At 44.8% G+C, this 14,572-nt stretch overlaps 1 protein-coding gene across 4 annotated transcripts; it reads left to right on the plus strand.

Annotated features, from left to right (window-relative positions):
* The first annotated feature begins 350 nt into the window (after window positions 1-350).
* On the plus strand, window positions 351-10,264 carry TGIF1 (TGFB induced factor homeobox 1). 4 transcript variants are annotated; one of them, XM_081148646.1, is made up of 4 exons: window positions 1,611-1,980; window positions 2,094-2,423; window positions 8,197-8,420; window positions 9,202-10,264. In XM_081148646.1, the coding sequence occupies exons 2-4, from the start codon at window positions 2,408-2,410 to the stop codon at window positions 9,775-9,777; spliced, it is 816 nt and encodes a 271-aa protein (XP_081004772.1). In that variant the 5' UTR covers window positions 1,611-1,980; window positions 2,094-2,407; the 3' UTR covers window positions 9,778-10,264. The 4 variants fall into 4 exon arrangements, with proteins under 4 accessions (XP_081004773.1, XP_081004774.1, XP_081004772.1 ...); XM_081148647.1 differs by lacking the exons at window positions 1,611-1,980; window positions 2,094-2,423 and adding an exon at window positions 351-513; XM_081148648.1 differs by lacking the exons at window positions 1,611-1,980; window positions 2,094-2,423 and adding an exon at window positions 1,310-1,329.
* The last annotated feature ends 4,308 nt before the right edge of the window (window positions 10,265-14,572 follow it).

The raw sequence follows: 14,572 nt of genomic DNA on the forward strand, positions 1-14,572 counted from the left end.
CTGTCGCGAGCCGCGGAAAGCGGCAGGAGGCGTGTTTTTGTTGAGCGGCTTCGAAAGAGGCCGAGGCAGCGGAGGCCGCTTTCGAAGTTGGCAAACAAAGCGTCTCCCCAGTAACCGCCGGGCTCCAGACGGGGCTCCTGCCGCTCAGCCCGCGGAGCGGCGACGCGGGCCGGCCCCGGGCTCCTCCTCCCTGCGTCTCCCCTCCCTCCTCTCCCGTTTCCCCAACGGACGCGAGCCGCCAATCCCAGCAACAAACAAGCCTTCAAATGCTCGAACGCAGGGCCTCTAACGGGCGGCCCCCGCCCTCCCCTGCCCCACATCTGTCCCGCACTCGGCGGAGGAGCTGATTCATCTCCAGCCAGGTCCGGGGAAGGAACTGCGCTCCAGCAACTTGCTGGGTAGCTTTCAGGCTGTTGGTTTACCCCAGGACAAGTGTCCCCGCTTTGTCCTTCTAGATGCGTGTTCCCTTAGGTCCTGATCAGCCGGCAAACCACAGAAGAAAAAAATCGTAAGGTCTCTGCCTTCTTAGAGCGACGCTTTTTTCCTTGTTTATTCATTTTAAGTCCTGTAATTGGAAAAACCACCCAAGCTTTGTAAACTCTGGCCTTAATTCACTCTCCCGGCGGGGGTGTCTTTTTTTGGGAGGGTAAGTGGGTGGGAGGCTGGCTTTAATTTAATCCTAAAACAGAGGCTCCAAAGTCTAGTTAGTCATCGTTTGGCTGCTTTAGTCCTCGGGTTTAACCTTATTTCCACGGAGCTACTCCTACCCGGTTCTCCATTGAGGTTACAAAACAAAAACAGCACAGAGCCGAAACTGGAGGCCGACTGAGGCGCTGACGTTTCTACCGGGGTTATTTACGTTTGGGGATTTTTTTTTTCTTTTAAGTGACGGGGAAAGTCTTACTGTGGCATGTGACAGTTCGTTTACTTCAAAGTAACAGGACACACCAGCGAAAACTAGACCGAGAGGAGAGGGCGGGGAGGGGGAGGTATGCGTTTCTTGGAATCAGCCAAACAGCATCTGGTCTTTTAAAAGGGTAATTTCACCAAGGATCCCCTGTTGGAGTCTTCCTCTCAACCAAAATAAACCAACAGGAACATGTGTTTACTCAATGACTAGTTTGTTTGAAATACCGGATGATAGAAGGGGTCCCCTAGCAGGGTTTAAGTCTTAAAAGTAGACGCTTTACCGAAACAGATGAGCAGCCCCGGTGTGGTTACCCCCTTTTCATAAAGGCGACAGTTGCCCGGGTCCGAGAGTGGGAATGTCAGGCCAAGAGGCAGCGGGAAGGGCGCGCGCCGGTCCCCAGACAGACTTTTAAAGAGCATGTGAGTATGACAAGTGTCCGTGGCAACGTGTTAGATTTCGAAACTGCCTTGCAATCCAGTCCGGAACTCGCAGCTTTAGCCCCGGGGAACAGTCATTCGCCTTGGGTGTCTGTCTCATCCTCCCCGCCCCCCGCCCCCCGCACGGTGGCTGGCGGAGGAAGAGCCCGGGAGAAGGGTGCGCCGCGCGGCGCCCGCGTGTCAATGGCAGCGGCGCCTTCTGGAAGAAGTTTGCTCTTGCCCCGAATACTTTTCCTACCGTGCCCCGCCCCTTGAATCAGAGGCTGCTGTCTCCTCCCGCGGCTAGAGCCAGGGCCGAGGCGTGTGGGGCAGCTGTCAAAAACGAAAGGAGGGCCTTTCCTTCCCTGGGGTAGAAGAGGGGAAGGAGGGGGCGGCCTGATATCCATCTGTTGCATTTCCTAAACCGACGCACCTTCGTCAGCCCCGGGAAGGAAGGCTCCAGGGAGAAACTCGGGGCACTCGGCCGGCGTGGCCGCGGCCAGACGAGGGATGCGTGAGGCGTGCGCGCAGCAGGGAGGAAGGCTCGGGTTTCTGGGCTTCACCGCCCCCACGAGGGAAGAGTAACAGCCGCCCGCGGGGCTCGGAGTGAGGCGGTGCGGCCGCGGCCCTCGTGCAGTCCTCCGGGGCTGGAAGGTGCGGGGGAGGGGCGGAGAAGCGGCGGCGGGCGGGCGGGGGACGGGGCGGGCGGCTGGGGGCGGAGGCAGGACCTCCTGTACCTTCCCTCCTCGCCTCTCTCACTCTGACAGCGCCGAGGTGCGCGGAGCAGGAGCGGGGAACAAAGGAGCGACTAGGGGAGGAGAGCGAGTTGGGCGAGGGAGAGCCCCCGGCTGGCTGCCAGAAGATCCCGGCAGGAGGAAGCCCAAGTGTCACTTGAATTCCACCCAAGAAGCGGGCGCCTGGGATCCGAGCGCCTTGTTTAGCAATAGCTACTGGAGCTCGTCCTACAACTTACTGGAGAGTCCTCTGAGGAGGAGGACAGCTGCTTGCCCCCCTGCGTTCCCGCTCCTGCCCGACCCCCCGAGACCCCAGCAGTGCCTGGCGCTGGAAGGGGAGCTCCAGAATGAAAAGCAAGAAAGGTAAGGCTCCGCGGGCTGTCGCCCCGTGGGCGCGAGTCCCGAGGAAACGTGCTCGCGGGGCCGCGCCGGACTCGGCGCGAGAGTGACTCGGTGGACTCCCCAGCCCCCGGGCTCTCCGGCGGGGACCGCTGCTGTTCTCTTTGTTGAGGCTGCGTCTGAAACGGCAGTTGCTATTTTCCCTCTAGACACAACACGAGGGGCTGTTGCGGGGAGATGGGCCTCTCCGCACTGCTGGCACGTTGTCAAGAAACACGCTCACCGCCTTGTTTGTGCGCCTCCAAGTTTCATTGTCTCAGCCGGCACCCCACGCTCTGCCGAGTGGCCGCGTGGCTTCTCGCTCGTTCTCGCGGGCGGGGGCGTGTGTGGGCCCTGCACCAGGGCTACCCCCGCCCCGCATTTCCCGTCGCGACCGGCGGCCGCCCGGGAGCGCCTTTGTCTGAAAGTTGGGCTTGAATTCCGGGGCTCCCACCCCACCCCCAGCTGGGCCCGGGCACACTCTTCTCTGGGGTTGGGGTGTTTTCACAATGGAAGGACTGTGACCCTGGCCCCCAAATCGCCCTGAGGGATCGGAAACTTCGGAAAGCTAAGCTTATAAAAATTTCGGGCCTCTTAAAGTTTTCCCACGAAGAATTTGGGGCAAGATGAAGACTTAGGAGTGAGGGCAAGCCGCTGAAAGCGGCGTGCAGTCAGAATGAGTCCAAGTATGACAAGCAGGCTTGGTTGTAAGTGCAGAGTCTGTCATTGTTTCCACGAAACGTTCTGGAAGCCTTACAACTAAAACTTGCCGTCAGTCTAGTTTAAAAACAAAATACACAGGAGGGGGGAAAAAAATCTGCCGCCACGAAAGGTCAGAGAATGTTAGCTCCCTCTTGAAGTGAACTTCTGAGCCCCTGACTGGGAGGTACCCCGAATGTTCCGTCGTGGGCCACAGTTGTTGTGATTTATGTGAAGTGGTTCAAAACAGAAGTTAATCACTCAGGGAAGCCAGCGCGGGGGAGGGGGCGAGCTGCTGCGCACGCGCGCGAGCGCCCGTAGGTTTTGTAACTCCGCATTCTTTCAGACCCGTCCCACGGAGACAGTTAGAACAATAAAGCGAGCATGGGGCTGCCTCGCGTCCACGGCGGCTCCCCGGTCCTGTTTTCACCCTGGGGTGCTGTCCTTTTGATCCTGGGCTGGTGACTTTGAAGCACACCTCCCCTCGTGCTTCCCCAGTGCGAGTAACATTAAACGTCAAAACCCGGGACTTTCGTAGTGGTTGGTAGTTGGGCTCCCCGCTGACTCCTCCTCAAGGGTCAGAGCGAGAACACGGGGCTTAGGGGTTTGGCGACGTAGCTGGGGTCGGGGGGTACCCAGGATGGCTCCTGGGAGGTGGTGTCTACTCGGGAAGGACTGACAGGTCTAGATCCCTACTGGAGGGCGTTCCCTCGCGGGCGCTGGGACTCTGGGATAAGTTGGGGTGTGTGTGTGTTGGGGGTGGGGGTGTTGAAGACTGGTAATGGTGAGCCCAAAGCAAAGCTGGGCTTCCGCCGGGGGCGGGCTCCCCCATTGTTCGGGCTCTCGAGCGGGAAGCGTTGATTAGCTTCCCCGGTCCTCCCCTCCCCACCGCCACCTCTCAGTTCCCCCGGCCCTTCCTCCCCGCTCCCCACCAGCGCCTTCGCCTTCCCGGGCCCTCGAGCACTCTCAGGTACCCCCTGGCGTCCCTCGCGAGCCCCCGGCAATTCCGGGTACTCCCTTTCCCCCCGCGCCCCCGTGGTCCCTCGCCGCTTCCACGGCACTCGGGACCTCCCGGTCGCCCCCGGGGCGCGCCGGGGCCCGCGGCTGAGCGCAGACTCCTGGGAACAATGGGGTGCCCAGGTGGAGGGGAAACTTTGCGAGGGGCGTGGAGCCCGTGCGGGCCGAGGCTGCCGGGTTTCTTTCCCTTTTTAGGTTTTCTTGGTAAATCCTACGGGGGTGGGCGGAATGCAGGGATTCACGGCGTCGTGTCCAGTTTCTTGTAACCTGAAACTTGAGGTCCTGGTTGTGCTCACTCGTGCAGTTGGAGGGGCCGATTTCTGTCGAGGCTGCGGGACTCCGCAGAACAAAAGCTGGCCGGACGCCCCCCGCCCCCCGCGCTCCTCCCTCTCCTCGCGGCCTCCTCCGCCCCCCCGGCCACCTACCTAGGTGGGGGCCGCCGTTCCGAGTCGCTCAGCTCGGACTCTGGAAGAAATCTGTCCCTCCCCCTGGCATGGACTATTATCTGTCCGTTTTATAAAAGTCTGTGAACATCTTTTCAAGTTTTGTTGAAAACAAAATCACCTTAAACTCAATCGCAGAGCCCGGAATTTGGGAAGACTGGTTTATGATAATAGTGTCTCGTCTTAGAAAGCTGAGGATGCCAAAAAGATCTCTACAAATGGCTTCAAGCCAAGCAGAAAGAAGTTTCCTTGAGAAAAATCCCCAAAGGCTTTTTGCTCATCGCTTCTGACAATGTGGAATTCTTGCTTTAAAATTGTTCTGTGGCTGCGACCGGTTGAGCATACCTCGGGTTTAGTACGATTCCTGTCACTTCTGAGATGTTCTGATCAGGAAGTTTGTTAGGTTAGGCTTATTTTTTCCTAATTGTGCACTTAAGCTTTTCCTTCGATTATCCCTGTTTCTAGATTCTTTTCTAGCCTCTTCTAGATTTACAACCATTATCTCTCTGGCTCTCTCCAGCACCTCCAGTTCCTATTCAGAAAAAAAAAGAAAAAAGATTGCTTTATAGAGCTGAGGGAGCCATAGGCCATCTTTTGCCTTTCTAAACATTTCCTTGTATGTGGATGGAGTAAAAGAGGCTTGTGATCCCCACACCCCTCCCCCAACCACATTTTTTAAAAAAGTGTAAGCAGAGAGCAGGACGTTTGGAAACAAGTCGTAACCGGGAAACTTTTCAAAAGCTCTGTTACAATAGGAAATGAGTAACGTGGAAAGGTCTTTTTGTTTTTCCAAGTTGAGCCACCATCGGGAGGGAGAGTTTTAATGAAAATAGTCCTGACAGCAGCAAACGTGGTTTGCTGCAGTGAAATATCAGCTGGTGTAGCCAAGAAACTGAAGTCTTAACTTCCTGTAACTTCAGCTTTTGTGCACATATTGGAAATATTTGTTAAGAGGTCCAGAGGCCTGGCATTCTTTATTTAAATGGACTGAAAACAGAGTCAAGTCGCACTGCAGTTTGGTGTTGCTTAACTGAAACCTTCTTTTGTGTGTCACTAACCTATTCTGGAAGATCAGGCTTCTTGTCAAACTTAAGAAAGCAGATCGAAGTGCAGGCTTCAGGGGCTTTTTGTTGTTGTTTTAAACTCTTCATTATTATCAACTTACAGTTGAGTGTTCACTGTTTAACGAGCAAATTTTCACACTTTAAAAAAATTTATAAAAGGGAGGGAGTTAACAGCTTTGAGAAGAATGTCTGGCTTTTCAGATGTTGAGGAGTTTAAACAAATTTGCTTTACTTACTCAAGTATTTAAAAGTTAGACTTAAAAAGTTCAGTTTCTTCACAAATATAAAACATACTCAGTTACAATTTATTAAGGATTTCTATGAATAGTTCTTCACCCAAATTTTAATGTGGGTTTTACATTTTTCTCATCTTTTCAAGACTGAAAGCAGGTTCAGTTTTAAATGTACCTCCTTTTTTTTTCTTAAAGCAGTTTAATGTGCTCTGCTGGGGCAGCTCAGTCGGTTAGAGCGACATCCTCACACACCAGGGTTGCGGGGTTCCATCCCTGGGTCAGGGCACATACAAGAATCAACCAATGAATGCATAAATAAGTGGAACAACAAATCGGTGTCTCTCTGTCACACACCCCTCTTTCCTCTCTCTCTAAAATCAATAAATAAGTTAAAAAATATAAGCAGTTTAATGAAAGCTTCTGGGAGTGTCAGATACATGGGGGTTAAAATTTAGGATTCTTGTGCGGCTTATTGATGGCTGTTTGTTTATTAAGTCTTGAGCTAAAGTGAGTTTGCAAAATCATCCTGCTCTTTTGTTAGAACTTGGTTTACTTTTAGGAAGGTTCTGCCTTTTCTGTGGACACTCCCAATAACTTCTGCCCCCTGCAGTCCAAAACTAACCATGTGTCACCAAGTAAAGTCAGGCTCAATGAACTGGGAGATATCTCATCAAAAAATATGAATGAGTAGCTTTTTGAGTTTCATTGTCTTATAAAGGCTTTAAAAGGATGGCATTTTTCTTTCTTTTTTTTTTTAATCCTCAAAAGTACATTGAATAGTTGATCACTGTGAAGAATATTTTGTTTTTATTTCCTATGCAGGTAAACCATTCAAGCAAGTTTGCACACAAAGTTAAGAATGCTTACCTTTAAATTTTGTGTTAGTTTAATTAAATTTCTTTATGTAGAAATATTGGTATGTATAAGCATGTGATCGTTTATATGATTCATTTCTATTTTTAAAATTTTAGATTGTGTTCCAAAAAGAGAATGTATTTCTTCAGTCATGAAGAGTTGCCCACCTCCTTTTGAAGTGGGAGGGTGGGGTGTGTGTGTTAATAGCATTTAAAAGTTCTAAATTATATTTAAATGTCTAAAAGAGCCAGGTCTGAATTTTTGTTCAACCCAGCCTGTGTGTGATTTGAATATCCTTTATGGTTTGTGAATTCTTAAAATTTCTGGTGGGATTAAAGTACTTACAGACAAAAGAGAGTTTCCTTTGGGGTTGCATATTCAGTTTTCTTTGTCATGTAATAATTTAAGACAACTCTGCTTATTGATATGTAGAATTCTAGGTTCAGATTAATCTGGCAGTTGAAGTTTATGGAAATTTAAGTTTTTATTTAGTTTAGGCATCTTTGACCTCGTACTAAAAGTACTAATAGAAAAATTTTTGTGTTAACAACACTGAAAACTTCATTGATTGTTTGTATTCACTAAAAAGTGACAAGTACTGGCCATTAAAAGTAGGTATCTAGCCCGGCTGGCATGGCTCAGTGGCTGAGCATCACCCTATGATCCAGGAGGTCGAGGTTTGATTCCTGGTCAGGTCACATTCTGGGGTTGCGGGCTCGATCCCCAGTGGGGGGCCTGAAGGAGGCAGCCGATCAGTTACTCTCATCATTGATGTTTCTATCTCTCTTCCTCTCTCTGAAAGCAATAGATATATTTTCTTAAAAAAAGAAATGACCATGGAATTGGCAGAAGCTTTTGACATACATTTTTATCTTTAGAATACTAACTGGGTTAAGTGTGTAATTTTCCCTCCTTATATCAGTGAAAAAAAACTATGAGCCTTCCCTTTTATTTCAAACCTTCAATGAAAGAAGGAGGAAGAATAGCATTTAAATTGTACAATAGGATACTCATTAGATTTATCCTAGATAGCAATGACTTCAAAGAGAAGGTTGTTAGATACATTCCATCTGTTGTAGCACCTTTCCTGATACAGGTGGCAGGCTGTTACTCACTTTGGGTGGAGCTTTGTCTCCTCTGTTGGATTACATGAAAGACTTTTCTGAGTATCATTCCAAAGGAATGTAAGAAGTTGAATCCTATAGGAAAGTGGGTATGATAGGGCATCTGGCAACTGGCTGAGAATCTAGAATGTGCTTCTAGTCAAATTACTCTTGAGACTTTACATGTGCTCTGGTATTTCAGGACAGAAAACACTCACTGGTCCTTCCCCTGGCTCTCAGTAGTTGAGAAACATGTTTACACTGAATGGTCAAAAGAGATGAGTTTTGCAGTAGGTTCTCTGCTTGATGAAAATGGTTGACATCTGGCCTTTGTCCTTTCCTAGGTATTGCAGCCTCTGGCAGTGAGACTGAGGATGATGACAGCATGGACATCCCCCTGGACCTTTCCTCTTCTGCTGGCTCAGGCAAGAGAAGGAGAAGGGGCAACCTGCCCAAGGAATCTGTGCAAATTCTCCGGGATTGGCTGTATGAACACCGATACAATGCTTATCCCTCAGAACAAGAAAAAGCATTGCTGTCCCAGCAAACACACCTATCTACACTACAGGTAGGGAAAAAGAACACGAGGTATATGTATACACGGGTTTCTCTTTTTTTTCTCCTAAAGTCATTTTATAGCATTCCTATATGTCAAGTCATTAAGTGCCTCACCACTCAAAAAAGGTGGGGAGGGGCGGGTACCTTGTAAACTTTCTAGTGCTGATAGCTAATAACTGGCTATATACAGAAACGAACACTTGACAGTCATCTGTCAAATAACGTTTCCTTCAGTGTCTAAAAGAGCCTTCCTTTATGCAACAAACATAAAAAGGAGGTTAAATCTTACTCTATTACCCAGGAAACTGGCTTGATATTTAAACAAGGACAGACCTCAGTGAGGTAATTCATGTCTGTCTGTTGACACAGTGATTTGAACTGGGAAAAATCAGTAACTTGGGGGAGTGGCCCTTTCATACAGGAAAGATTTTCCTGTAGTTGATTAACTTACATGCTGGGGCAGTAGGTAATCAGTTAATATGGGGGAGAGTCAAAAGGTAAATCTCCCTCTCTTAAGTCATTTTTAGACATTTGAGAATTTATACCTTTATCTCCCCCCTGAAAAGGCTTATGAATGATGAGACAAAAAGGGGAATTTGTACTAGAAGAGGAGCAGTTTTATGACAGGAAGCAGTTTTCTTTCTTGGCTGGGCTCAAATACGTTGGAATAACTTTGTAAGTTCTTCCGATAAGCCTTTTCAAGCCTTCTTAAACGCAAAGATAATTAAGCATCTATGGAAGGTTCTCAGAACACATATGTGGAGTGTTAAAGCATACCCATGTGATTTCAGGTCTGTAACTGGTTCATCAACGCCCGCCGCAGGCTCCTCCCCGACATGCTGAGAAAGGATGGCAAAGATCCAAATCAGTTCACGATTTCCCGCCGTGGGGCCAAGATTTCTGAAGCAAGCTCTGTGGAGTCAGCAATGGGCATCAAAAACTTCATGCCAGCTCTAGAGGAGAGCCCATTTCATTCCTGTACAGCTGGACCAAACCTAGCCCTAGGGAGGCCACTGTCCCCTAAGCCGTCGTCTCCAGGATCAATTCTGGCTCGTCCATCAGTGATCTGTCATACCACTGTGACTGCATTGAAAGATGTGCCTTTCTCTCTGTGTCAGCCAGTTGGTGTGGGACAAAACACAGATATACCACAGATAGCAGCCGGCAACTTTACAGACACCTCCCTCATGTACCCAGAGGACACATGTAAATCTGGACCAAGTACAAATACACAAAGTGGTCTTTTCAACACTCCTCCCCCTACTCCACCGGACCTCAACCAGGATTTTAGTGGATTTCAACTTCTAGTGGATGTTGCACTCAAACGGGCTGCAGAGATGGAGCTTCAGGCAAAACTTACAGCTTAACCCTTTTCGAGCAAAACAGTTCTCACAAATGTTATGATTGCCGGGGTGATGGCAAGAGATAAATTGCATTATTTTATATATTTTTTTATTAATATTTGCACATGGGATTGTTAAAATGAAGCTTCCTGTTACTGAGATGTCTTCAGTGGAATACAGTCATTCCAACAACTATAAACTCAAAGCTACTGTAGAAACAAAGGTTTTTTTGTGTTTTTTTTTTTAATGTTTCTTAGTAGATTATTCATAATGTGAGTTGGTTCCCAAAATCATGTGATTTTTTTCCTTCCCCTTCTTTTTTTTTTTTGTCGGTGTTTTTTCAGACTGTGCAATACTTAGAGAACCTATAGCATCTTCTCATTCCCATGTGGAACAAACAGGATGCCTACATACTGTCTAATAAATTTTCAATTTTTTTTCAAACAAATATGAATCTAGTTGATTGATGCCTTTTTTTCATGACATAATAAAGTATTTTCTTTAAAAGTTACTGTAACACAGAGTGTTTTGTTGAGGGAGGTACTTCTTAAAAGTGAGTAGGAATATATCACGCCAAAGAGAGGAAGTTGGGGGGTTGGGTGGAGTGTGAGTTAAGGGGGTGTCACCAGCTCTTTGAAGAACCGTGGACAATAAGGCAGTATGTATAAACAGGATGTGTGATATTTACTCTTGATAGGAGGCATAAAGCTTTTCTTAAAACTGTATAGCAAATTGAAATGAATCATTCCATCAGAGTTTAGCTAACCACTAAATCCCTTGATAATCTGTCCTGCATATTTTAAGACATGGTCAGTGTTGAAAAGAAAAGTCTTAAAGCACCTGATTATGGCTAAGTTTTCAGAAGTAAATAACCTAAGCAGTCTCTTAGTATTACCCCTTTTTCATATTACCCTTTATACCTTATTCAGGGGCACAGTTAGATAAGGACTTTACATTCAAAGTCAGCATTAATTTGTACAGAAATCACCTTTAAAACATTTTCTAAAGTGATTTAAACAGTGAGGTTCTACTGTGGAGCTGTTAATTAGGTTTATTTTCTGAGATCATGGTTTACAAGAAAATGGTGCTATACACAAGTGGAGTTTGTTGGGATAGGCATTACTTACGAAGCCAGGATCGCCAGAGGGAATTGGTAGTGTTTCACTTACGGTTGAGCAGATTTGTCACATGCCACAAAACCATTCTTTGTAGTCATGCTTAGTATGAGGCTTCTTTGTTACGACAGCCATGTTCTTTCCAGCCCTGATCCAGCTGTGAGTTGTCTGAGGGAGCATCAGAGCTTCAGCATTGTTTAAAGAATATAGAAAAATTCTTCCAAAATAAGTTAGTCTGATTTTGAACGATTTAGAAAGTCCTTAATGTAGAAAAAGCTAAACTCAAAAACTTTTTGTAAATGAAAGAAAAACTTAAAACTAGGAGGTATAAGAAAAATAGGTAAGGAAAAGGTGTGATGCTGTAGCCTGTTAAGGGCACGGCTTTGAAGGCGATATCAGCCTCAAGTGGGCTGGTCCCACCTCAGGGTCACAGAAATAGATAAAACCAAAAATGAAATGAGCATATAAAAGGAACAAAATAAACACAAATAAAAATGAGATAAAGGTGATTAAGAATCATTACTTGCTCTAATAGCTAGATCAAAGGCTGAAAGTCTTTGAGTACAGATAAGGGAGACCAGCAAATCATAAAAGGCTTCCCTGGTTAAGATGTTTTATGAATCATACCAGAAGGGAGAGAGAAGCCATGTGAGTAATTAAAAAAAATGTCAAGGGTCAGATGTAACCCACAGGTTTAAGAAAAAATCACCCCAAATTGCCTATTGTATTTTTTCCCTCTTGAAGTTGACAAAGATCCTGATTGATAATAATTTGTGTAATAAATGTAATTGGAAAGGTAAATCTATTTTTTAAAATTTAAATCTAAGCCAAATAGAAATGATTTTTATGCTTAGTATTTGCATGATATATCTTTTCATTTGCTTATTTTTAACCTATTTGTTTTTAAAGTTCACCTCTTAGTATACATTTGGGTCTTTTTTTTAATCTAGCCTACTCTGCCTTTTTTTATGTGGTGTATTTAGTTGATTTACATTTATTGTAATTAATGATATGTTTGGATTTGTTTACTATTTGGGGTTTTTTTCTCCTTCTGTTACTCTTTTCCTGTCTTTTGGGTTATATGACTTTTTTTTTAAAGCAGCTTTTTTTTTTTAATGTCTTTATTGATTTCAGAGAAAGGGAGGGAGAGGGAGAGATAGAAACATCAATGATGAGAGAGTCATTGGTCAGCTGCCTCCTGCACGCCTCCCACTGGGGATTGAGTCTGCAACCTGGGACTGTGCCCTGACTGGGAATCAAACCTCAATCTCCTGGATCATAGGTCGATGCTCAACTGCGAAGGCATGCCGTCTGGGGTATATGAATATTTTTAGCATTTTGTTTTTATTTTTTCTATTGGCTTATAAACTATAATCTTGTTTTTTAAAAAATGTATTTTTCAATTACAGTTGACATTCTTAATAATTGCTCTGGGATTATAACATATATCTTTAATTTATTACAATCTACTTAGGGTTAATATACAACTTCATACATAACCTTGCAATAGTATAGTTCCATTCGTTCTCTCCTGTCTTCCTTTGTGTTTCATATATATTATAGCTATATGATAAATCCAACAGGACAGCATTATAATTTTTGTTTTAAATAGTTATATTTCTTACAAAAATTAAGAGAAAAGAGGATGTTTATATAGTCTTATATTTGCTAAATATTTACCATTTTTGAGGTTCTAGTGTCAGTCAAAATGACATGTTATTTCTCTTCAGCTTAAAGGAATTTCTTGAGACTTGTATGGGCTTGTGCTGACAAATAGTCTATTTTTGTTAATTGAAAATCATTTATTTTACTTTTATTTTTGAAGGATAGTTTCACCAAAGATGGAATTATGGGTTGATAATCTTTTTCATTTCATTTAAAGGCATTTATTATCTTCTGGCTTCCACTGTTGTTCTTTAAAATATGTTTTTATTGATTTTTTAGAGAGAGAAGAAGGGAAAGGGAGAGAGGGAAACATTGATCGACTGCCTCCTGCACACCCCCTACTAGGGATTGAGCTAGAAAACCCAGCATGTGCCTGCCCTGACCAGGAATCCAAGGCAACCTTTCCGATCATGGGACGACTCTCAACCAACTGAGCCACACCAGCCAGGGCTGGCTTCCATTGTTATTGATGAAACATGAGCTGTCTTTCATATCATTCTTCTCTTGTATGTAATGCTTTTTTCTCTGGCTCTTTTATCATTGTATTTCAGTAGTTTCACTATGATATGCCTAGGTATGCTTTTCTTTGTATTTTTATTCTGCTTGGGGATTTTTGAGCTGCTTGGATCAGTAAGTTTACATTTGGCAAGTTTGGGCCATTTCTTCGTGTGTGTTTTTCCTGCTTTCTCCTAGAATTCCAGTGGATTTACATTAGATCGCTTGAGATTGTCTTACATGTCTCTGAAGCTCTGTTTTTCTTCAATCTTGATTCTCTCTACAGATTGGATAATTTGTATTTATTTATCTGCACATTGGAATCACCTGGAAAGCTTTCAGAAAACCCCACAAAAACTGGCATGGTTTTAGGAATTTTTAAAAGCTCACTTGGGGATGCTAATGCATAGACAGGTTTGGGAACCACTGCCCTAAATAATTCTTTAAATTAACCATTGTTTCTCTTCATAAGTAGAACACTAGGAGTCTCCAGACATAAAAATTTTGTTTTTGCAGTCTTTTTGTTTGGGCATTAGATAATCTTTGTGAAAGAAATTCGGTTTGCCGTGGAATTATCACCCAAGTTAACTTATCCAATTAGAGTTTAACGTAATTTGAAAGTGGCACTGGGCTCATACTTTAGTATACATATAGTCCATACGATATGTAAAGCAAGCCACTAACAAGTAGACCTAACACTGCAGGAAGGTAACACATGCATTTGTATCAAACCACAAAGTTTATGTCTGGCAACTAGCTAGCAAGTAAAAAGCAATGCTCAGAGGTCTAGCTTTAGGTCTCCTTGGGCTAATTAAGCGGAGAATGTTATAATTCTGTTGCTTTAAATTTCTTCCCAATGATTTTTTGTTTTGAAATTTGCTGAAATGATTCTGTGAAAAGCCAATGTGTATGACACTAGTTAACATTTTCCCCCCAACCTTTGTATACAGTAAATCTCCACAATATGGAACATCATTTATTTTAAATTACCTAATCAACAGTCCTTCCAATTGTAATGTTATCTGGTATCATCTGTAAATCGAGTATTGAAATGAAAATGTTAGATTAACATGGAAAGGGCAAGTTATAATATTTTTTGAGTATTTTATATTATACTATTATAGTGATTGAACATTTTATGTGCATATTATTTAATCCTTACAAACCTGATGAGATGTTATTCCCATTCTGTATCTAAGGAAACAGACGTAAGAAGTTCAGCTGGTCTGTGGTTACCAGCTGCAATAGAACCCACATGCATGGGGTGATTCTGCAAGCTTACGCTTTCCACACACCATGCCTGAATGAATCAGTTTGGAACTATCCCACTTTTATCACACTGTTCAGTAAAGATTTGCTGGATGCTTTGGCAGATGATCATATACAAGTGTCCTCTTCCAAGTACCTCAATTCACTGTCCAGCTATCTATCGATTACCCTCCTTTGCCCATGTCCATTTTCCTGTGGCCGCCTTTGCTTCTCAGCGAGACTTGCAGGATCTGACACATCCTCCTGGTTTCCTAAATCTTATGACTAGCCAGAAC

This window comes from Miniopterus schreibersii (genome assembly GCF_964146895.1).
Source record: "Miniopterus schreibersii genome assembly, chromosome: 10".
Taxonomy (NCBI): Eukaryota; Metazoa; Chordata; class Mammalia; order Chiroptera; family Miniopteridae; genus Miniopterus; species Miniopterus schreibersii.

Coding starts and splice junctions, on each gene's coding strand:
- TGIF1 (XM_081148646.1), top strand. Junction 8,421..9,201: donor CACACCTATCTACACTACAG/GTAGGGAAAAAG, acceptor ATGTGATTTCAG/GTCTGTAACTGGTTCATCAA.